Source organism: Lepidochelys kempii, chromosome 5, assembly GCF_965140285.1.
Source record: "Lepidochelys kempii isolate rLepKem1 chromosome 5, rLepKem1.hap1, whole genome shotgun sequence".
Lineage (NCBI taxonomy): Eukaryota > Metazoa > Chordata > Testudines > Cheloniidae > Lepidochelys > Lepidochelys kempii.
In genome coordinates this window covers 85,622,299-85,645,992 of record NC_136384.1, presented here as the reverse complement: position 1 = coordinate 85,645,992, position 23,694 = coordinate 85,622,299, and the positions used below count along the sequence as shown (strand labels likewise).

The following is a 23,694-nucleotide window of genomic DNA, read 5'->3' as shown; positions in this document are numbered from 1 at the left end:
ACTGACTGGATTTTACATAGTAGGATGGGAGGGAATAAAGCGTCAATCCAGCAAACTACCTTAAATGTGTATGCAATTGGACTACTCCCATATTTTACGTTCATACTTAAGTGCTTTTATCTGCCCCTTTGTTTTGGGCCAACTTTTTGCTCTGACTCATCCCTAATCTTCAGCTTTTCTCTGAGTCCTTGTAGTTGGCCACTAAAAGTCTCTCTTCCAGTTATGACGGTATCCATTAGAAAGCATCAATGTTAATGTAGGTGCAGAAAATTCATCTTTTCCCCTTTGATACAGAGGCAGGCTAGGGCATATGTGGCTTTTGGCTTGAGTCTTTACACTTACTCTGACATCAGGCTGCTTAAGCCTGGTGTGAGGGGATACACCCACAATGAAGCTCAAATGTTAGTGACATGGAGGAGTTGGTGTTTGTGTATTTGGTCTTGGTGTTAAAACTTGATTGTATTGGTGCCTGCCTGACACTGAACTGTTTAATGTTTAAGATTATTTTGAAAGAGAGAGAACAGCGAAAACAGCACCTTTTAGAACAGACAACAATTCCAAAAGATGATGGAGATACTGTTCATCAGTGTGAAGAACCCAAAACTGAAGATCAGACACTTACTCAGGATACCAAAACAGGTATTTCCTGATGCTGAATGTCTTATTTTTTTATTGGTATGGGGGAGGCTCTTTAATTTTTTTAAAGAGCTAACTAACTGGATACCACACCAGCAGTGTCACATTGCTGAGTAGACAATACAATGCGTAGGTGGCTGTGTGGGTGTAATTGCACTTGCTGCTTTAAAAAACTTTTACACAAGACTTGTGAAATGAAGATTAGTATAGAGCTCAGGCCTCCACTAGGGGTTTTCTAAAAGTTTTTTTTTGCAGAGAACAATTCCAGCCCAGCTAGAAGAGCATGTCCGAACTGATGTCTGTGCTGCTGGATAATTGCAAGTCTAGTTGTTGTTGCCTCCTTTCTAGGCACATTGGATTTACTGTATTTGTAATGGTGTCACAGCCCTGGTAAAGCTCCTCCTGCTGAAAGAAAAGGAGTACTTGTGGCACCTTAGAGACTAACCAATTTATTTGAGCATGAGCTTTCGTGAGCTACAGCTCACTTCATCAGATGTTTACCGTGGAAACTGCAGCAGACTTTATATACACACAGAAATCATGAAACAATACCTCCTCCCACCCCACTGTCCTGCTGGTAATAGCTTATCTAAAGTGATCAACAGGTCCCACCTGTTGATCACTTTAGATAAGCTATTACCAGCAGGACAGTGGGGTGGGAGGAGGTATTGTTTCATGATTTCTGTGTGTATATAAAGTCTGCTGCAGTTTCCACGGTAAACATCTGATGAAGTGAGCTGTAGCTCACGAAAGCTCATGCTCAAATAAATTGGTTAGTCTCTAAGGTGCCACAAGTACTCCTTTTCTTTTTGCGAATACAGACTAACACGGCTGTTCCTCTGAAACTCCTCCTGCTGGACGCTCACCATGCTCTGTGATTGGGTCCTACCACACTTGGCTTGTGTACTCTTAAGCTTCCCATTGTGTCTTTTCTTGACCCCTCTGGCACACTTATGGGCACTGGCTCTGTCACCACTTCATTGAAATGGGGTCCTGCCTTCCCGGGGGCCTAAGCCCAATAGCATTGACACTCCCACCCAGACTCCCTAGAAGCTTAAACATACCCTTTCCCAGAGCTCCAACCTTGTGGGCACTCTGGATTTATACTTCACTTCTTCAGGGATTATAGACTTTGTATGGGTTCCAGTCATTTTACTTTAGCTAGCACAAGAAACATGCAGATGTACAAAAACCAATAAAATATCTATACACACTTCCCTGCTCAGTTTCCGCGCCACTCTGGCATAAGCGCAGAAAATGCTTCAGAGGCCTCTACGGTGTCAAGGATCCACTTCCTGCAGCCCATGACTTCTCTGAATCATGGAGTCTGTTTTGCTCCTGCAGCCAGCTTTCTGCTCCTGGTCTCTTCTCCCCCTTACTCTAAGCCCTGCATACAGTGCTCTTCTGCTGTCTTGCACAAGCTTACTCTAAAATGGCTGGTGAGTGACCCTTTTTCATAAACTTCAGTCCCTTGTGTCAAGTAACCCCACTCTGCCCTTCCCTCCTCTCCCCATCCCCCCATCCCTCATCTGCCTTGTCAAGTAAAGAAAGTCCCCAGGAAGTCCACGTACCACCACCCCTGGAATTCAGACTTGAAAAACAGGTTTGCCATGGGTGGTAGCTGTTTGTCCAGGGACGCTCCATATGAATGGATGATCAGCAAAGTTTAACAACCCTCCATTATTATCCTTGTGTCAGGTGCAAGAATTTCTTTTGTCAGTTCCTGTGGGTTTTAGCTCAATATGGAGGCAAACAAGCCCCATGTTGAAAATGAAGTTGGAAGTTTGATATAGGCATGCAGAGTCTCCAATATCAAACAGAATTTGTAAATTGTACAAAGATTGCCCAAATTGTCAAACCGTAGTAGCCTCCCAGGGAAGTGTTACCTAGTGTGCATCTATGTCTTTAGAGAATCTCTGTCTCTTAGGTCATCTGATCTGTTGTTATACCAATAACATAAAAACCAGCAGGATCTTATAAAGGGGATAAGGCAAAATGCCATGTTTATTGTGAATACAGAAAGAATCAGAGTAAGAAATCAGTTATAGCTGTAACATCTCATTCACTCTCATACACATACACACACAAGTTCTGCAAAGTTGTTATAGTTACCAGCCTAGGAGTTGTTCGTGCCAAGTCACTGGCCTGGTGGCCTGGACACGAGGACGGAGCAGGGCCGTGTCAGATGCTCCTGGAGGTTGGTTTGCAGAATCAGACCCAAAGTCAAGGAGTACTTGTGGCACCTTGGAGACTAACCAATTTATTTGAGCATAAGCTTTCGTGAGCTACAGCTCACTTCATCAGATGCATACTGTGGAAAATACAGAAGATGTTTGTTTTTATACACACAAATCATGAAAAAATAGGTGTTTATCACTACAAAAGGTTTTCTCTCCCCCCACCCCACTCTCCTGCTGGTAATAGCTTATGTAAAGTGATCACTCTCCTTACAATGTGTATGATAATCAAGATGGGTCATTTCCAGCACAAATCCAGGTTTTCTCCCCCCCGCCCCCCCCAAATCAGCGGCACTGCTATGGGTACCCGCATGGCCCCACAGTATGCCAACATTTTTATGGCTGACTTAGAACAACGCTTCCTCAGCTCTTGTCCCCTAACACCCCTGTTCTACTTGCGCTATATTGATGACATCTTCATCATCTGGACCCATGGAAAAGAAGCCCTTGAGGAATTCCACCATGATTTCAACAATTTCCATCCCATCATCAACCTCAGCCTGGTCCAGTCCACACAAGAGATCCACTTCCTGGACACTACAGTGCTAATAAACGATGGTCACATAAACACCACCCTATACCAGAAACCTACTGACCGCTATTCCTACCTACATGCCTCCAGCTTTCACCCTGACCACACCACACAATCCATTGTCTATAGCCAAGCTCTGCAATACAACCTCATTTTCTCCCTCAGACAGAGACAAACACCTACAAGAGCTCTATCAAGCATTCTTACAACTACAATACCCACCCGCGGAAGTGAAGAAGCAGATTGATAGAGCCAGAAGAGTTCCCAGAAGTCACCTACTACAGGACAGGCCTAACAAAGAAAATAACAGAATGCCACTAGCTGTCACCTTCAGCCCCCAACTAAAACCCCTCCAACGCATTATCAAGGATCTACAACCTATCCTGAAGGATGACCCAATGCTTTCACAAATCTTGGGAGATAAGCCAGTCCTTGCCAACAGACAGCCCCCCAACCTGAAGTGAATACTCACCAGCAACCACATACCACACAACAGAACCACTAACCCAGGAACCTATCCTTGCAACAAAGCCCGTTGCCAACTGTGTCCACATATCTATTCAGGAGACACCATCATAGGGCCTCATCACATCAGCCACACTATCAGAGGCTCGTTCACCTGCACATCTACCAATGTGATATCCATCATGTGCCAGCAATGCCCCTCTGCCATGTACAATGGTCAAACTGGACAGTCTTTACGTAAAAGAATAAATGGACACAACAGATGTCAAGAATTCTAACATTCATAAACCAGTCGGAGAACACTTCAATCTCTCTGGTCACGCGATTACAGACATGAAAGTTGCGATATTACAACAGAAAAACTTCAAATCCAGACTCCATCGAGAGACTGCTGAATTGGAATTCATTTGCAAATTGGATACAATTAACTTAAGCTTGAATAGACACTGGGAGTGGCTAAGTCATTATGCAAGGTAACCTATTTCCCCTTGTTTTCCTACCCCATTCCCCTCCCCCTGCTCCTCAGAGGTTCTTGTTAAACCCTGGATTTGTGCTGGAAATGGCCCACCTTGATTATCATACACATTGTAAGGAGAGTGATCACTTTACATAAGCTATTACTAGCAGGAGAGTGGGGTGGGGGGAGAGAAAACCTTTTGTAGTGATAAACACCCATTTTTTCATGATTTGTGTGTATAAAAACAAACATCTTCTGTATTTTCCACAGCATGCATCCGATGAAGTGAGCTCTAGCTCACGTAAGCTTATGCTCAAATAAATTGGTTAGTCTCTAAGGTGCCATAAGTACTCCTTTTCCTTTTGCGAATACAGACTAACACAGCTGCTACTCTAAGACCCAAAGTCCTCAGTCTTCAGGGTCTGTTTTTATAGGGATTTATCCTCATACAAATTTATAGGGTTTGCTTCATCATGCTGTTCTCATGTTCGAGGTGATAGTCAATCATGCTGATGGCACAGCAATGACTAAATGATGTTATCTTGTTCTTCAGTTCTTCGGCCCTCCTGTCCTTGGGGCACAGGGTTATCGGGCTATCTCATCCACTGCTTTCTTCAGCCAAATGATCTAATTTTAAGGCTGGCACCTCAACCTTTAATCTTTCATTTCTCATTTAATCATATGTACGTACAGTTACACTCACACTCCAACGTATGTCCTGTCACATCTGCATTTTATCATCTACCCATCCTTTAACATAACCATTCTAAAATCAGTGGGACATGGCAGACTTTAATAAGTTTATTCATCCCACTTGTTACATCTAAAAGGAAACAAACAAGGTAAGCATGCAAGAGTGGGGGGTTCACAAATCTTATTCTGGAGTTTAGGAAAACAAAGTTGTACCATCCATAAAGAACAGCTGTTATCTTGTTACTTTTAGAACAATCTGTGTCTCTGGATGTGCTTCTGCATTTAACATTGATCTTGTAAAACTGACAGGCAATTTCAATTAACACAGACTCAGCAGGGTGGCTGAGAAACGTATTTCTTTCTAATGGTGAGGCCAAATTCTGGCGTCTGCTGTGGAGTCACTCTTTCTTACATTTCCCATATCAGAAATATACCAGTTATTAATCTAGTCCAACGTTGTTCCTCTGCCAATATAGATGGCTAACTCTTTTGTCTAGTCTGAGGTATTCAGCAGGGATTCCACTTCCACCATTTCCAAAAGGAAACTGCTCCACACAGGCTAATAAATCATATTGTTACTGAGGGTTTTAAAATATCAGCTACATTTCCCTTTCTTAACTGTATTCCATTATTCCCAATTAAATCTGTACAGAATAATGCGGTATATGTTATGAATATACATACTTGAATATACTTCAATTTTTAAAGAATTTCTCTGAAAATCCTGAATACATGTAAAGAGAACTAAACTTCCCCTGTATTTGTAATTGTGTTTATCCATTATAATGAAGATTGAGACTACTGAACTGTTTAACAGCCAGTTTTCCAAGTGTTCCAAAATCCACATGCTTGCTTGAATTGTTTTGGAAATTGCTGTGCCCAATGGAGGCCTGAGATAGGGTTAGTTTTCCAGTTTAGAGGTTGTTTGAGCAACTGTTTCCAAAAGTACAGCCCCCCTAAAATCATATGACATCAAAATTGTATGGTGCTTACAACTTTTTTTGCATGCACCTGGGGCTCACACTATGGCTCTGATATCCATCCCAAGCAGGTGATCTCAGTGTTTGGCACCACTGTTTCTTTGGGAAATCAGTGTTTTAAGTTATACAGACTAAAAGTTGATCTACAGTGTTGCCCACACCAAGTTGACAAGCCACAGAAGGGCATTTGCGTATGTGTAGCAGGAAGCACTCTGTTGAAGCCAAAGGCTTTCCAAGCAGCCTGATATAGTAAGTGGGTGGCTCGTGGTGATGATGTGGCCACTGAACCTGAGTAGTACCCATGTGTTGTAAGTTTGAGTCCTGCCTTTGTCAGTCTCTTGATAATGTGGTGTGCACATTAGTTGCTGACTGTCTACTCTTGGCCAGGGTCCTTTTAGAAATTTTACCCTGAGAGCAAAATTTATAGTTTAACAGCTATATTTCAAACTATTCTAAAATCCATGTGCATACTTATATTTTTCTTTAGAAGTATTGTCATGGAAAATAGTATTAACAAGAAGGAAGATTGAAGACTCTGGTAAACAATAAGCTTGGGGCAATGTAATCATGCCACATGCTCATCACCTGTTCCAAGAACAATAGAGTTAAGGCTAGATCTACTCTTAAAAAGTTAAGTTAACCTAGATATATTGTTCAGGGGTGTGAAAATCCACATCCATGAACAATGTAGTTAAGCTGACCTAACCCTGCTCTAGACGGTGCTTTGACAGAAGAATTCTTCCATTGTCTTAGCTACTGTATATCAGGTAAGGTCTACGCTACAAACGCTCCATCGATGCAGCTGCAGCGCTTTGATGAACACGCTCTAAGCCGACGTCAGGTTAGTTACTCCACCTCCATGAGAGGTGGTAGCTATTTCAGTGGGAAAAGCTCTCCTGCTGACATAGGGCTGTCTGCGCAGGGGGTTACGGTCGGTATCACTATTGCTCAGGAGTGGATTTTTCACACCTTTAAGTGACTGTTATACTGAAGTAAGTGTGTCGTATAGACCTGACTTCATGGAGCTGAATTAGCTATAGTGATTGGAGAACCCCTCCTATTGCTGTAATGAGTGGCTATATTTTAAGTGCTGCAGCAGTGTAAGTGTAGCCGTAGTGTTACCCAGAGGTTTCTGAACCCAAAACTATGGTAACTAATCTTCATTTCCCAGGTGGTTTCAGGAAATAAATCAATGGGGGACATAACTCTTCCTTCTGATAAATGATTGGTGCACTCAAGAGGGCTTTCACTCAAAGATCTTTTTTTTTTTTTTTTTTTTTTTTGCGCCTGAAGTGCACATCTGAAATAGTCTAGAGCAACCCAGACATAGTTATCCAAAACCTGAGATGGTGTTGAATGGTCAGTGGCAGGTTTCTGGTGGCCAGCCTTCCTCCTAGTCTCTGGGGACTTAGATGTCAGCCTCCTAGCTTGTAGAAATCCTCTCCGAACTTCTCCAAATTACACACACTAACCTTTTAATAGGTTTGTTCAGAACAAAGGACATAACTCGTAGTAACCCCTAGTGGACTACCAATTTTCCTAGCATCAGCAAAAACCTCAGAATTCTACTTGTCACCAAAGCAACTCCTAGTCATAACAGCATAAAACTCATGGTCATAGATACCCAGGTCCAAGGTCCGTAATCCACACTTCTCCCACTCTCATGAATCTGTCACTTACTCTGTCCTTATTAGCAAAGCTATCACTGCAGCTATTTCGCATGCTTATGCAAACCTCAAGTTATTCCTGACTTTGTGGTGTTCTCGCTTGCAGTTAATGGTGGCTAAGTGCACAAAATGGCTGTGGTTATGTCAAGTCCAGTTCTCTCGTAACAATAGCCTGAGTGCTCAAAGAAAAGAGAGTAGCTGCAACTCTCATCAGTGTCAGAATGATCAAAGTGGTTGCTGAGCGTTACGAAGTGAACCCATAATAGAAAGCTGTATTCTAATTGTTGGTGTAAAGTTTACATTTTCAAATGTAAAACCATGATCCTGGCATCAGTCAAAAGAGTATTTTTTATTTATCATGAAAACTTAACACAACAAATTTCAACTGATAATCATCAATCCCATCTCTGCCAACCAAGGGATCATGCCTATCAATTTTATTTCTTAGTGATGTGTAATTATCTAGAAAAAAGAAAAGGAGTACTTGTGGCCCCTTAGAGACTAACCAATTTATTTGAGCATAAGCTTTCGTGAGCTACAGATGCATCCGATGAAGTGAGCTGTAGCTCACGAAAGCTCATGCTCAAATAAATCGGTTAGTCTCTAAGGTGCCACAAGTCCTCCTTTTCTTTTTGCGGATACAGACTAACACGGCTGCTACTCTGAAACCTATCTAGAAACAGGGATCGAAGGAAATGTCAGACATTAGAAAAATTTTAGTCACGTTGTCCTCTTTAAAACAGTCACAGCAAACTTCAAACTGTATTTTCCCCCGTAAATTGCTATAGAAAAATTGAGCAGTGCACAAACTATTTATTTATTTTTTTTAAAATGATGCTCTAACCCAAATGTGTGTAGAACTTTTTCACACCTATTAAAATGGAAATTCTGTGTAACCTTAACTGTGGTGGCACTGCCATCCATATATTACTGTGCCACATTAGGGTCAGGGTTAGAGATAGTGGTGCAAGTTGGAATTACTTTGTCAAGGGATTCTCAGGTACAGCCGCCCCATGAAGAGCTCAAACACTTCTGAGCATAGTGAGATTATCTTGAAAATTGATGTACTTCAACAGGGGCTGGGGTAGATTTTTGGGATAGTGTGGGAGGATAACACCCATTAAGATGAATAGGTTAATTCACACTTCTCAGAGTTAAGGTTGATTAACAGTGTCTCATGCCCTTTCAGAATGTCTAATACAGCTAAACTTCTTAAAACCTGGAAATACAAAATTAAAGTACATACCAGCCCTGTACTACCCTTCAACCTTAGCTGGTCTCTTTGAGTGACGCCCTGTGCAACATCTGACAGGTGCCGTAGCAGTCTATCTTTGCTGATGATATGGAGCACTGTGGGGATACAGCATGAGTACAATAGGAGAAATCGAGAATGGCGAAGTTGCATTTAGGTTGGCATAATGAACAGCAGTTGGCTATACCTGGTGTATATTCAACCACGTCATCTGCTCTTTCCAAGCAGCCAGTTTTACCAGGTGTCACCACCCCCTTGAACCTTGTCCTGTAGATTCCCCCTGGAATATTACTTGCACTTACCTCTGCTCTGTGTGCTAGCAGACTGCTACAAATCCCCATGGCAAGGATAGACAGTTGTGCTCCTTTACTTGCACAACTGACATAACTTAGCCCAGAAAGCAGATGGACCTCTCCTCGTTACAGTGGCAACCTGCTGCAAGTAATCTCTGCACTGTACATTCAGCTGTCCCTGACGCAGTAAAGGGCAGTTGGGAGTGCATACAGGTGAATGAGAATACAATTCTGGGGGCAACACCACACCATGTAAAGTGGCATACTTAGTCATTCCTCATATCTGTTTATTGTAGGGCAGCTGTGACTTATATTGTATCTTGCGGGTCCAATGGGCAGACTTAAAGTGTTGGCACAGGGCTGGTGTGTACCATAACTCTATTTCCTTTCCTGGTTTTCAAGGAACTGCCAGTTAACCATAACTCTGCATTAACAATGTTTTTAGGATGTGAATTTTTATCTAATGCTGCGTCTTAGCCAAACCTATCTAAAATTGAAAGATCTGAATCTACAGGGAATAGATTGTAAAGCACTCTGGTCATATTTTAATAGTACTTGCTGAGTTATTCACTTCAGTAATAGAAATGATCCAAATAACCCTGAAACAAGTAAAAGCAGGGCTTGTAGGAACTACCTATCCTATTTCTGTGTAGGAGAGTCCTTGAGTTATATTCTCACTTATAGATCAGTTCAATTTTTCATCTGCCTTTTATAACACAAATACAACAGTTTATTTCTTTATGCTTAGATATAGCAGATGATGATCCCATAACCTCAGTTTCCGTGGCTCAGGGCGGTTCAGAAGTATTCCTGGAATGTAAAGTCCTCAAGGATTCTACAGAAAGTTCCTCCAATCTAACACAACTAAACTCCAGCCTTCCAAAAATTCATAGCAGGAGATTTAGAGAGTAAGTATTTGTTAGTATTGACACTTCCTTTATACTATGGTACCACAGGCAGGACCTTGCTTGAATAAGGTAAGTTACATCAGTAACATTCTGTGAAATGCTAACTGAATTTTAAACTCACAACTCTGAATTCTTATTTTCAGCTATCCTGCAGGTTGGCACCTAATAAGTGACATGCCAGTAAGCAGCAAGTGCAGTACTAATATGTCATCAGTCAGGCTAGGAAGGCAAATCCAAGATCAGCAGAGGAGAGGAGGATAATAGGTTTAGTGACGGCAAAAGGAAGGAGCAGCAGATACTCTTAGAAACATAAACACCTTGCTTATAATGTGGAATAAATCACGTAGTTATACAGTAAAACCTGTGTTATCTGGACCTGTACAAACCAGAAAGCTCTCTAAACTGGTATTTCTAACCGTCATAGAAAGCCCGGTTTATAGTCCTGTTGGTGCGTGGCCGGCAGGCTCCCTGCATGGCTCCCTACCCAGTTCCCTGGAAGGGGTGATGTGTCCCTGCTGCTCCTAGGCGGAGGAACAGCCATGAGGGATTTGGAGTACAGGAGGGAATGTGGGGCTGGGGTTTAGGTGTGGGAGGGGGCATGGGGCGTGCGCTCAGGAATGGAGTTTGAGTGTAGGAGGGGGTGCAGGGCAGGGAGTTGAGGCACAGGATGAATTTCGGGGTGCTGGATCCAGAGGATGCTCACCTTGGGCGGCTCCCCACAAGTGGGGACCTGTCCCAGCTGCTCCTAGGCAGAGGCACGGCAGATAGTTCTTGGCCAATGGGAGCTGTGGAGCCAGCACTCGGGGCAGGGCGGGGGCAGTGCGCAGAGCTGCCTGCTGCACCTCCACCTAGGAGCAGCCTGGATAGGTCACTGTTTGTGGGGAGCCGCCCGAGATGAGCCCCCCCAGATCGGGCACCCCGAAACCTGTCCCCAGCCCTGTGCGCTCTCCCGCACCCAAACTCCCTCCCAGAGCCTGCACCCCCTTCTGCACCCAAACTCCCTTTCTCTTAGTTAACTGGCATTTTTCACTTACCAGCAGCCCCCCATACTCCAACATGCCAGATAAAAAAGCTTTTACTGTACTGAGAGAGAGAATTAGGGCTCTTTCACCTTTCCGAAAACACTCTTACTATGGTTAGAATATTTCTTCATTTTCTGCTGCCAGACAAAATGATAGAGAGGTACAAAGCAGAATGTGATTAGCAGGATGACGTGTTTGTGTTGCATGGAAAAATCAAGGGGACAAGTTAGTTGCCCTCTTGTACAAACACTTTAAATGTTGTTACGATAGCAGCTGTGTGTACGTGTTTCCTTTTAACAAGAAACTTTGGTTATTGTGTTTTTGAACAGCAGGTCAAAGATCCACTATAGGAAAAACGAAACTCTGCCATTGACGTAACTGTTTAATAAGTGTTGCTTTCATCTTCATTCTTCAGAAAGGCACCACAGCCTTTTTATGAGTCACGATTTAGTTAATGTAAAAAAAGTCACTTTTTGTATTCCCTCTATCCTAGGTAACAGTAAAAGCAAACTTTTAATTGCTTTTTTTAAAGTGAACAAATTTCTTGGGTCCACAGTAACCGAACATTATTGCACTGAAATGGCAGATAGGTCTGGATATGCTCAGGGCTACTCAACCAAAGAGATCTTCTATTGCTTGGCATTCAGGGTGAAGGATTCTTTTATACAGCTAGATTACATTGTTTTGGATTTTAATGGGTTTGTCCATTAAACTGTACTGAGGTAAATCTGAAATAATAAATGAAGTTCTTCTACCAAAAAAATCCCACTGAAATATAAGACTAACCAATATGAAACCTAGTTTCACTTGTAAGATGAGTAATGGTTAGAAATAGGAGGCCAGATCTCACCCTTCATGGTAATACCTGCAGGAAAGGGCAAGAAACTCTTTGGCTCCCCTTGTGGATTATCCCTGCATTCTTCTGGTGTAAGGAGAGTTAGTGGGCTCCAGTATACCTCCAGAGCAAGAAAACAAGGGTCTGACTTGCAAAGTGCTGGGATCTGTGGGGATACAGGACCGTCCATACAAAGGCCCTATGAATCTGTAGCCACTTACTTTCTGGTAGCCTGGCTTCATGGTGCCAGGGATTCCCTTCAATACAGCTGTCCCCAAAACCCTTTTTTAGAGTGGTTACCAGTGTTGAGGAAGTCTGTGGGAAACTTCAGTGTAGCTGTCTAAGGCTACGTCTACACTAGCACTTTTGTGAATAAAATTTATGTTGCTCAGGGGTGTGGAAAACAGCCCCCCACACACCCTGACTGACATCGACAGAAGCTCCAGTGTGGACAGCACTATGTCAGTGAGAGATGCTCTCCAGCCAACGTAGAGCTGACGGGAAAGCTCTCCTTGTTGCCATAGAGAGCTACATGAGAGACCTCACAGTGGTGCAGCTGCATCAGTGCTGCTGTAAGGTCTCTAGTGTAAACAGCCTAACTTTCCACACTGATTTCCACTGGGTGCTAAGAGGAATGAGGTTCATCTACTCTTCCTGTGGATCCCCCTCCATGGGCAGATCACAAGGGGATCTGGCCCAGAGATAAGTAAAATGATAGTTGATTTTCTCCCTTGCCTTTGGCTCTTGCTCCAACTTTGACATTTCAATCTTGTTATAGGTGACAGTGCTATAAAAATCAACTAGTACTTCTACAATATGGTTGCTATCTCTTGATTCTTATGAGTGAAAATAGGCTGTGACATTGGGAGAACTTTTTCGTTAACAAAACTTGTCCTTTTTCTTGATATCATGTCTTGGTATAACTTGATACAGGAGCTGGAGTGTCAAGAAACAAACCTCCCTATACCTTTTTAATACACTGAAAAACCTGGAAAACTTTTTTTTATTGTCCTGTACATAGAGCTTGTATTTGAGAGAGTGCAGTTATGTTTGCGATTGCAGAATATTTAACACTTAAACAACTGATTCTTTTTTTCCAGTTACTGTAGCCAGGTACTTAGTAAAGAAGTTGATAGTTGTGTGACAGATCTTCTAAAAGAACTGGTTCGTTTCCAAGATCGCTTGTATCAGAAAGATCCAGTGAAGGCCAAGACAAAACGCAGACTTGTTATGGGACTCAGAGAAGTTTTGAAACACCTGAAGTTGAAAAAATTGAAATGTGTCGTCATCTCTCCAAACTGTGAAAAGATTCAGTCAAAGGGTAAATGTTTTACAAAAAATCAAGTTTTATTTTCAGAAGATAAATGTAGAACAGACTTGTTATATTGATGGTAGTACCCTTTGAGGGCCACATCTTACACTTGGAGAAAACTGGCATGGAAGACCAATGATTTATTGGTGCCTTCCTTGAAAAGTAAATCAGATTAAGGAATGTGAAAGCAAATGACTGGTTGGAGGACGTATCAACTTGTCATTGACGTATTATTGCAATGTTATAAGTACATCTCTATCCCAATATAACGCGGTCCTCGGGAGCCAAAAAATCTTACAGCGTTATCTGTGAAACCATGTTATATCGAACTTGCTATGGAGGGCCGAGTAGGGAAGGCTGTGCCTCCCCAAACAGCCTGGCCCCACCCCCATCCGACCCCCACCTACCTCCTGCCCCTTGACTGACCCCTCAGAACCCCCAACACCATCCAACTCCCCCTGCTCCTTGTCCCCGGCCGCCCCCCGAGACCCTCTGCCACTTATTCCACCCCCGCCCCCTTAACATGCCGCTCAGAGCAGCGTGTCCAAGCCAGACATACTGCTACCATAGGCGCCGACTCCGTGGGTGCTCCAGGGCTGGAGTACCCACAGAGAAAAATTGGTGGGTGCAGAGCACCCACCGGCAGCTCCCAGCTCTCCTCCCTTCCGCCTCCTCCCCTGAGCACACTGCTGCTGCTCTGCTTCTCCCCTCTCCCTCTCAGGCTTGCTGTGAATCAGCTGTTTGGTGCGGCAAGCTTGGGAGGGAGAGGGGAGAAGCGGAGCGCTCTGGGGAGGAGGCAGAAGTGAGCTGGGGCGGGGAGCAGTTCCTCTGTGGGCTCTCCCCCCCCCTGCCCACCATTACTTGCTGCTGCCCTCCCTGTGCCCCGCCCGCTGCCTCCCCTCTTCCCTCCCAGGCTTATAGATTCATAAATACTAAGGTCAGAAGGGACCATTATGATCATCTAGTCCGACCTCCTGCACAACGCAGGCCACAAAATCTCACCCACCCACTCCTGCAAAAAACTTCTCACCTATGTCTGAGCTATTGAAGTCCTCAAATCGTGGTTTAAAGACTTCAAGGAGCAGAGAATCCTCCAGCAAGTGACCTGTGCCCCATGCTACAGAGGCAGGCGAAAAACCTCCAGGGGCTCTTCCAATCTGCCCTGGAGGAAAATTCCTTCCCGCCCCCAAATATGGTGATCTAAACCCTGAGCATATGGGCAAGATTCACCAGCCAGATACTACAGAAAATTCTTTCCTGGGTAACTCAGATCCCATCCCATCACAGCCATTAGGCCTATTTACCATGAATATTTAAAGATTAATTACCAAAATCATATTATCCCATCATACCATCTCCTCCATGAACTTATCGAGTTTAATCTTAAATCCAGGTAGATCTTTTGCCCCTGCTGCTTCCCTTAGAAGGCTATTCCAAAACTTCACTCCTCTGATGGTTAGAAACCTTCATCTAATTTCAAGTCTAAACTTCCCAATGACCGTTTATATCCATTTGTTCTTGTGTCCACATTGATACTGAGCTTAAATGATTTCTCTCCGTCTAGTATTTATCTTGCGCAAGCCTGGGGGGAAGGAAGGGAAATGCTTTACCGCGTTATATCGGATCGCCTTATATCGGGGTAGAGGTGTAACTACTGTTCAGATTACTGTCTTTGATCTGTGATCTTGAAGTGATTTTGCTTTTAAAAGTTTTCTTTTTTTGACAGCCATACTTTACCAACACTGCATTGTTTCATACTGTTGATAGTGGTGCTGGTGTGTCATCCAATCTTTGTTCTTCAAATGTAGTAAAATCTGGAATTTAGTAGCAGTGTTATCTGAGGATTCTTGTTGATTCAAAGGGAGAATTGTCAGATTAACCTTTTAGAAGAGTAGATCGTACAGTACACTATCGAGTTTCAAGTAATGTTTCTGTGCACTGCACATTCATAAGTATATTTTAACACATACATTCTGGCATTTCTAAACGCTGCATCTTAAACCCGTAGCTTTTACTAAGGGACTTCTGGCAGTAATGCCTTTTAGTTATAACTGGATTGAATAAATGATACTTTTTGAATAGTCTCATTCTCAGTTCGCTGTCTGTTCCAGGTGGGTTGGATGAGACTCTACATACCATTATTGGCTGTGCCTGTGAACAGAATATCCCATTTGTCTTTGCTCTCAATCGCAAAGCTCTAGGACGCTGTGTGAACAAAGCAGTGCCTGTCAGCGTGGTCGGAATTTTCAGTTATGATGGTGCTCAGGTGAGTTGAACAAAGACACTGGTTCATAGCTTTAATTATTATTACTGTGTGTGTGTGTATATATATATATATAATGCGTACAATAAAGACCTGACTCTTAGGCAGCTAGACAGTCTCTGTCTCACTCCATTCTCTGTATTAATAGTCGACAGGTCTATTATAATGTTATACAGAATTAACATTTATTTCCACACCACCTTTCTCCTTTTTGCTTTGTTCACAGATGTATTTTTGGCCAGCTCTCCGCCTCTTCTCTACCCAAATCTGCTGTTCAAAAAGCTTTTCTTGAGGATAACTGGTATTTTAAATACCTGATGAGATGTCTGGAGGGAGGAGCCTAGTGGCAGCCCTTTTTTAAAAAACAAAAACAAAAAAAACCTTGTTGCAAATTGGGAGAACTACTAGGGACAGAGAGGGGGATACTGAATGTTTTTAAAAGAGACATTTGAAAATGTAAAATCTTCCTCTTCTAGCTGGTAGAATATTAGTTTGAATAACTTTTCAGGAAGGGGGACTAAATTTTCAAACTGGTACATAATAAAAATAGTATTTATAACCCATTAAGTTCAAAGCAATCTATAAAAATGCTATAGCAATACATGTCAGATGTGTGGCTAAAACCACACATTGCTTAAAAATGTACCTTTGAGTTCCTCACTGCATCAGAAAGTCTCTTGATGCATTTCCCTGTTTATCATTAACCAAAACAAGATAAAACAGTTACTAAACAAAATCCAGGTACATGGTTTATTCTGTTTTGCCTGCTCATGTGCTTATTTAATATTCGGAGTAGAAGGCGTGCAAAAACTGTACCCTACATCTTTGCACACTTCAACAGAGAAATATGGTTTAAGCCATAATAGTGTTTCATGTTCTCTTATCACTGGTTTCTCTCTTACTTTTTTTCCCGTTAGGACCACTTTCACAAAATGGTAGAACTGACAATGGAAGCCAGGCATGCATACAAAGATATGGTGGCAGCTTTAGAGGAAGAGGCCGCTGAAGGGGGAGGAAGTGAAAAGCACAGCACAATCTTAACCACTCAATATGAAGAGAAGAGCTTGTCCAAGACTGGTAAAACGCCCCATGTGGAATCTGATGAGGATGTACCAAATTACAGTGAGTGTTCAGTGGTTTATTCTTTGTGTTCAATCAGTTTTCCTTCCTTTGTACTAAAATTATCTGATCAGAATCTTTGTGAGGCAGTGCAGACTAAGGATGTCTGGTTAGGAAGGGCAAACATATCTCTTTGGCCCATGACCTTACCAGACTTCATGAATTGAAGTCCAGCCTGGTCGCTGTTTGGATGGGAGACATCTAAGGAAAACCTAGTTTTTCATGAAGTTATATGGTTGACATATCTGGGTATGTCTGCACAGCAAAAGCTTTGCATGGGCTAGCCTACCTACGCTGGATTTAATCCAGCTAGCGCAGGTAGTAATAGCAGTGAAGTCAGCAGAGAGCAGGCTAGCAAGCCAAGTGTAGTCAGGCTCAGTGCTGGGCTTGTGCTACCTGCGCTGTTTACTAAGTTACCCATGCTAGCTGGGTTTAAGTTAGCTCAGGTAGGCTAACCTGTGCACAGCTTTTGCTGTGTAGGTGGACATATCCTTTGTAAATGGCACTCTTCCTTTAAGTAATTTCTGAAATAGTCCACCTGGTGGTAGATGGCATATGCTGCTCTTTCATATAAGACTTGTAACAGAGCTCCTGACTGTTTGTTTGTGGCTAAAATTCCACTGGTACTTCTTGTAAGATTAGTTGGCCCAAGCAGGCTGGCTAAATTCTGATTAGTTTGACAATTTGCTACTACAGCTTCAAATATTCTTCTTTCTGTCCTAAAATATTTCTATGCTGTATGAAGGCCTTCAACCCTGTAGGTAACTGCATTTGCAGTACTGAAGGAATGATCCCTTTTTGTGTATATCTGTGTGCATATTAGGATCTGTAAATAAAATGTGCTCCTGATAGAGCATTAGAAAGTTATTAGTCAGATCATTACTTTGAAACAGCAGTAGGCAAATGAGTCTGTATCCGTTCCTAAAATGCAGCAAATAACATAGGGTTTAGATAGTCCCCCTGGAGAATTTTCAGATTATCTTCCAGCAGGTGCTTGCAAAGTATGTTGGCTTAAGAGTCCCTTACATGCTGATTTCTCCCTCAGTTCTTACATTGTCCTTCATACCGGGAGATTGAGCATTTCAGTGCTTAAGTAGGGTTGTCTGTGAATACTAAACTGGGGGGAAGAGAATCTGTGGGATACTCTAGGAGAAATTTAAAGTGACTTTCATACTAATATTCTGTTCTTTGTTTATAGTCAAAATCTGGAAGAGAAAGCTTGAGGAGGAGTATAACCCTTATACCTTGGAATTAGAAAAGATTGCAACTACTGAAATGCTGACCTTGAATTTAGAAGAGCCTCAGTAAAGCTGGATCATATTTTATTGGGCCTTATTACTTTTTACATAGATATGTAAATACTGAATTATCTAAAATCAGTGGTCCATCTAAGCTGTGAGGTGTAGCAAATAAAGTAATCTAGGAAACGTTTAAAGTTGGCTAAGACGACTATTCTGATCTCACTTGAAATGCATTGGAATGCATGAAACATTGGCTGATTCTTACAGGTTTCTGTATACTTGACTGGCTACTAAAGCTGCTGCTGCTTCATTCTTTGTATTAGAGAATTAATTTGAAGGGAGGAGAAACTCGTTTTAACCCAGGACCACTTAGGAATGGGCTTGTTTTAATACATGCCATGTTTTTAAGGGTTGGTAAGGCTGATTACTGCTGGTGTCTGGTGACACAAGTAGGGCTAGCTAGAAAACAAAATTTCAACATTTGTTTGAGACGCAGAAATTCTGAAAACCTTCATTTTGGGAAAATATTTCACGTTGCTGGTTATCTGCCTAGAAGGGTCTTGTTAATTTCACTTTCTCCCTGCAGGCAGAAAGTGAGATTGATAAGAACCTTCCAGGTGGGAGCAGTCACTTTAGTTTTTCCAATAGAAAATTTGAAATTTTCTTAGAAAAACTGGAAATTTTCTGAAGGGAAAATAGCCTCCTCTCCCTCCCTCCCCCTCCCCCCCCAACAAAAATCAAAATTATCAACCAGCTCTAGCGTCAAGTCAACTAAAATCTCCCTTCCTTCACTTGGGGCATGCAGCAGCTGGGAGGGGGATGGGGTAATGAGTCAAGAAATTCCTGAGAGATGGGGAAGCTGGTAAAGTTAAAATGGACCACAAAGGAGATTCCTACCCTAAAGAGCTCTTAAGATCTGATGCAGATAGAGCCCTTCTGCTGGCAGAGCTTAGGAATGCTTCAGGGAAAGAGGTGGGTCAGCCTGTTCTGTCCCCTCTCTCCTCTTACAGAATTTCTTCTCTGCCTTAGGAGTACCACAGCTTGGAAGAAGCAGGGCTATAGCAGCGGTACTCAATTCTGCAGGGAAGGGCTATTTCTTCAGCACCTGCTGCCTGCATTTTCTTTAGCTGTTGTCCGGCTGCCTCAGCCAAGCCCCAAGGGCAGCCATTTGTGTAGCACTGTTGCATAAGGGAGAATTATACAGCAATGTGCTTGGCTGCATAAACACAGTATGTGAGCTCTTAGCCCTTCCCTTCAGAAGAATTCGTCAGTCTTGTTGCTACTCTGTTTTTTTAATGTACAATTGTGTATTTTGATTCAGATAATGAAGACTTAATTTGAGGAAAAAGAACTAATATGTTAGAGCCAAGACTGACTGTATATAATTGTGTATCAAATGTAGAGAAGTTTTCTGAAGACAAGCTTAATTTACTTTTGATATTGAGACTTTTTTTAAACTGGACATGTACCTGGTGGTGGTAGAGCACTTTTGTGGGAGGTTTCTTTTATAAATAGCAATGCTTTATATATTTTTAAAATGAAGATGGCACACTTAATGGAGAGGGCCAAATAGTGTAGCAGAGTATTCAGATTTGTATAAGGGTGAAAACCAAAATTAGGATTTCTGATTTCAATGTGTGCAAAATAAAATGGGTGTAAATCCCAGATGCATCTAGTACCTCTGTGTCGTCCACTATGCACTGCATCTAACTTCTCAGAGCAGCTTTCATTTCAGCTTCTCTAGCACAATCCTCCTGAAAAGCAAGTGCCAGGAGGAATCACAGGTAAGCCAAAAGCGACAGAGGTAATATCAAGTCAACCTTGAAATGATTTTTAAAGTATAAAACTGATGTAATTTTATCGTATGTAAGACACAGTATATTATTTATATTGATTTCAGAAAATATGGTTGGGGTTGTCGTCTTTCTGACTTGCATAGCATCCTGTGGTTAGAGCGTAGCTAATGCTTGAGATTGATGTGTGAACCACAGTCTTATGCTCTGGGGAGTAGTCAGTAAAGGAGACAAAGCAGCTCTGCTTTGACACTGAGCTGATCACTGGATAGGAGATTGTTCTACTTTTCCATAATTGCAGCTGACCTTAACTTGACTTTGGGAGTGGGGAAAAAGTTCAGTGCTGAAAGATGATTTGGACTGGCAGTAGACATTCCTGGCCCAGTAGGAGGTTGCTGTGTACTCACAGCAATGCAAACTGTTGTGTATGAAGGTAGTTATGGTTGCACTCTGCTATTAGACTGTTTATTGCTGCAAATACCACTACAGGAGAGGTTTTGGTTTGTTTTGGCAGGGGGCCGGTGTTGGGCAGGTTCACTGCATCATGGAAAGCTCTCCAGCAGCTGAAGAGGTAGCTAGGTTTTTGCTTTACACAACTTCCAGAAGGCAGAAGTGCAGATGATAGAGAATCTGTGTGCTCTAGGGTTGCTACTCTGCACAGGTCATTTTGCACTCCATAGAAGTGCATAAACATGACTGTTAGCCAAGACTTAATGCTAGCATCCTTAGCAGTTTTCATTGTAACAAATTTAGGGAGTTACTCACCCATGTCCTCTCTAAGAAACCCACTGTTGAAGGCAGAATTAGTGTGGAAGATGATTAAGCAGTGAATGGATATTTGTCCTTCAAAACAGCTTTTGAGGGGTTGAAGTGTTCAACCTCATTATCACTCAACCATCCCCTTTAAGACAGTAGTTCTGTGGGCAACACTGTAAGAGAATCTCTGCTGGATTCCCCCCCCCCCCCTTTCTAATCCTGTTGCTTAGTTTCCAAAGTGTTTTTACTTCGCATTGCCACAATGTGCTATGCTTCCCACAGTTTGAGATCTAGCTTAAGTTAAAGCCAGCCTCGCTGCCAACCAACCCGCTCTGCTGGGCCAGCAGTCAGTTATAACTTCTACACATTTCATTTTTCAGTATATAAAATCACCTGATAGTAGTTTCCTCCCCATAGCGTCCACTTTTTTGGGTGGTTGGGAGGGGGGCAGAAAGGCCTGTGGTGTGCTGAATTACAGCCTAGCCAACTGTAAAGGCTTCCTTTCTCCTTGAGACTTTGGGTCACTGGTGGGGGCAGTTCTTGCTGAGGTAGCACAGCAGTAGCACATATCTTTGTGCTCGCCCTCTTTCGCTTTTTTTTAACAGGTAAAGCAGCAGTATTTTAAAAAACTGATTATCTTCTGTGCTACTGCAACAGACGTTAATAGCAAAAGGAAGTCAGGTCACTTGTAGTTTCGGGTAGGAAGAGGAATTGGCCTATTTGCTCAAATTATGCACAGGCAGGTGAAGTGTAAAGTAACCTAAACTGAGGGTAATGTTCTGAGAACAACTTACAATAATGTATGTCAAAGAAGCTATCAGTACTTCATAGTAAGCAGGTAACTTCATTTCTCTAAAGGCTGGGTGTATTTCAAGTGTTTCTCTTCGTTAGCCATTGCACCCCAGCATAGCAGTAGTCTTAGCAAAGCCTCTGATCACCGCTCCTTTAGGACTTCAATAGTGTAAAAAGGAAGGGTCTGATTTTGCCTTTGTTTTGCTTATTAGTGCATCCAACCTTTTGCTCCAGGAATGTCACTTAGTGTGTCAAACTTTTTGAAGTGGGAGGACTTTGGTCCTCTTTTTCACAACTGTCATTGAGGAAATGCAGCTGGCTTCTTCATCCTAAGATCCACAGGATCTGTTAGAATGATACTTCAGCATTGGTCAGTCACTGGCAGGAGGGGAGTGTCCAGTCCCTGAAGTTCCCTTCAGTTTTTCCTGGCACATTAACCAGGCCCCCCTGATTTGAGAATTCCAGCCTGTTAAGTCTAAACATTTGAAATGCAATGTGTCTCATTCCCAGCTGTGTCCGAGGGCAGCATTTGATTTTAGGGGTGATTGTCCCCTCATTTCTGCTTCCCCTTTTGATACATTTGCAGATGCTGGTTCTCCTACAGGCTTGCTGGGAGCGGGGGGGGGGGGGGGGGGAGTAGGAAGAAGAGTGCTAGACTGAGAAAAGCCAGAGGCAAAAAGGAAGGCCTGTCTCTCCAGCTGCCCCCTCCCTCCTCCTTACCAGTTGTCTTGTGTGGGGCTCTGCCAGCTCTGTGGGTAGAGGGCATTTTTTCCTCACAGCTCAGGCCCAGTGAAGTTGGTTCGTCTCTTGCCTATGGAAGAAGGGGCAGGTGGGATTGGAAAAGAACAGGCTCTGGGGCAAGCAGTCCCATCTCCATGAGGGGAGCAAAGCCAGAAGGGCATTTGGAAGACCATGTTTGAGCTCCTACAGCCTGCACCAGCAGCCATGCTTCTGACTGCAGAGCTCAGCTACCTCATGGATGGAGGGCACAGGACACAGCACAGCTGCTACCAATTCCAGAAAGTGGTAAGGGGCCTTCAGACCCAGCTTCCTCCTGCTAACACCCTTCTGCCCAAGGCGGTCAGGGGCTCAGCAATTCTAGCTGGTAAACTTTTACCTGAAATATTAACCTCTCTTATTCAATAGGCCCTTCACAGGCAGCCAAGCCTAGGCTGGCATCTCACAATGAAAACTCAGCCCAAAAAATTAAATATGAACTATCAAAGTGCCCCTGCATGCTTTCACAAGCAGTGCTAACATGAGTGGACAGTATTTCACATATGGTCCTTCTCAACCTAAAAATCACGTGGCCTCTCCCGAGGTAGGGAAAGGGGGGATTTAAATCTGTTTCAGGGAAACATATGGGACTTTGATCCTTGGGATTAGCTACTGTGACAAATCTGTGCATTGACAGCTGGAAACTGAACTTAAAGTATGGACTTTGCACCAGCCAGTAGAATAACTACCATGTTAAATAAAACCCCGAAAGGTTTTATTGTAGGTATATTAAATGTCCAAAGAAAAAAGCCAAGTGGCTGGAGTGCGATGTGTTTAGCATGTTATGAATCTTCCTTTTTTTGATGATTCCCAACATGAAATGCTTCCTTAAGGCAACCAACTTATTCCAGTTTCATGATGTTATAGAACATGACCTTCGAACCTCATTCTGCTCCTCACTGTACTATCCAGATTGGACATGGGGAGCTTTCTCAAACAAGACCTAGTATTGTACTTCTAATTCAGAAGGTAGGTGTAAATTCTGTAGGTAAATTAGAAATGCTGTTCTTCGGTTAGGCATTCAAGTTCAGTCCTTATGAGCACGGACAGTCTCAGGGCAGAATACTCATATCTTCTGTACTGAGACTGCCTTCATCAAATTCTACATATTTTGCATCCAGTCTTCTGCCAAAAAAAAGGAAATGGCATTGGCTAAGTCTTCTCCAAGGGCCGATGTCCATGTCCTGCTTCCCATCCTAGAGGCGAACTGCTACGAAAATCCCATTGTAATGGATCTGTGGACCCTAGAGTCAAGTGGATCACTGAGATGAAAATTGACATTCAGGGACTTAAATTTTACTTAATGAGGACAAGCCCACCATGCTTTGCTTGAAGAAATTGTTATTTTTCCTCAAAGTATATTTAACAATTTGAAGTGCTTAACAAGAGGGAACTTCAGGCATGGGGTATTCCCCTGCTGCCAGGTCTGGTCCCCAAGCTCCAGGCAGGCTGAAGTACCATTGTAAAAGATCTGTAGAGCTTGCTGCTTAAAGAAAGGAATTATTCAGGTAAGCGGGGAAAAGTTTTATTTCATATAAATTCAGGGTTAGGGAGAGAATACAGTACTTTTTGAATGACCATTCCCAGCACAATCAAGCCAAAGCTTTTATATAAAAAGTGAGGGATTTATGTGCAATGCTAACAGTGGAAATGTTGAGGACAAG

The 23,694-nt window shown here is 42.8% G+C and overlaps 1 protein-coding gene across 3 annotated transcripts in view; it reads left to right on the top strand.

Annotated features, from left to right (window-relative positions):
* The window catches only part of SECISBP2 (SECIS binding protein 2), a 57,904-nt gene extending 34,420 nt beyond the window's left edge, over positions 1–23,484 (top strand). For 2 of the 3 annotated variants that reach the window (XM_073344907.2, XM_073344906.2), the window contains exons 13-18: positions 501–639; positions 9,961–10,120; positions 13,078–13,298; positions 15,401–15,555; positions 16,470–16,674; positions 17,870–23,484. In XM_073344907.2, coding sequence (XP_073201008.1) covers positions 501–639; positions 9,961–10,120; positions 13,078–13,298; positions 15,401–15,555; positions 16,470–16,674; positions 17,870–17,979 — 990 coding nt within the window. In that variant the 3' untranslated portion in view covers positions 17,980–23,484. The remainder of the gene's footprint in view (positions 1–500; positions 640–9,960; positions 10,121–13,077; positions 13,299–15,400; positions 15,556–16,469; positions 16,675–17,869) is intronic. The other variant, XM_073344908.2, reaches the window with a different exon arrangement.
* The last annotated feature ends 210 nt before the right edge of the window (positions 23,485–23,694 follow it).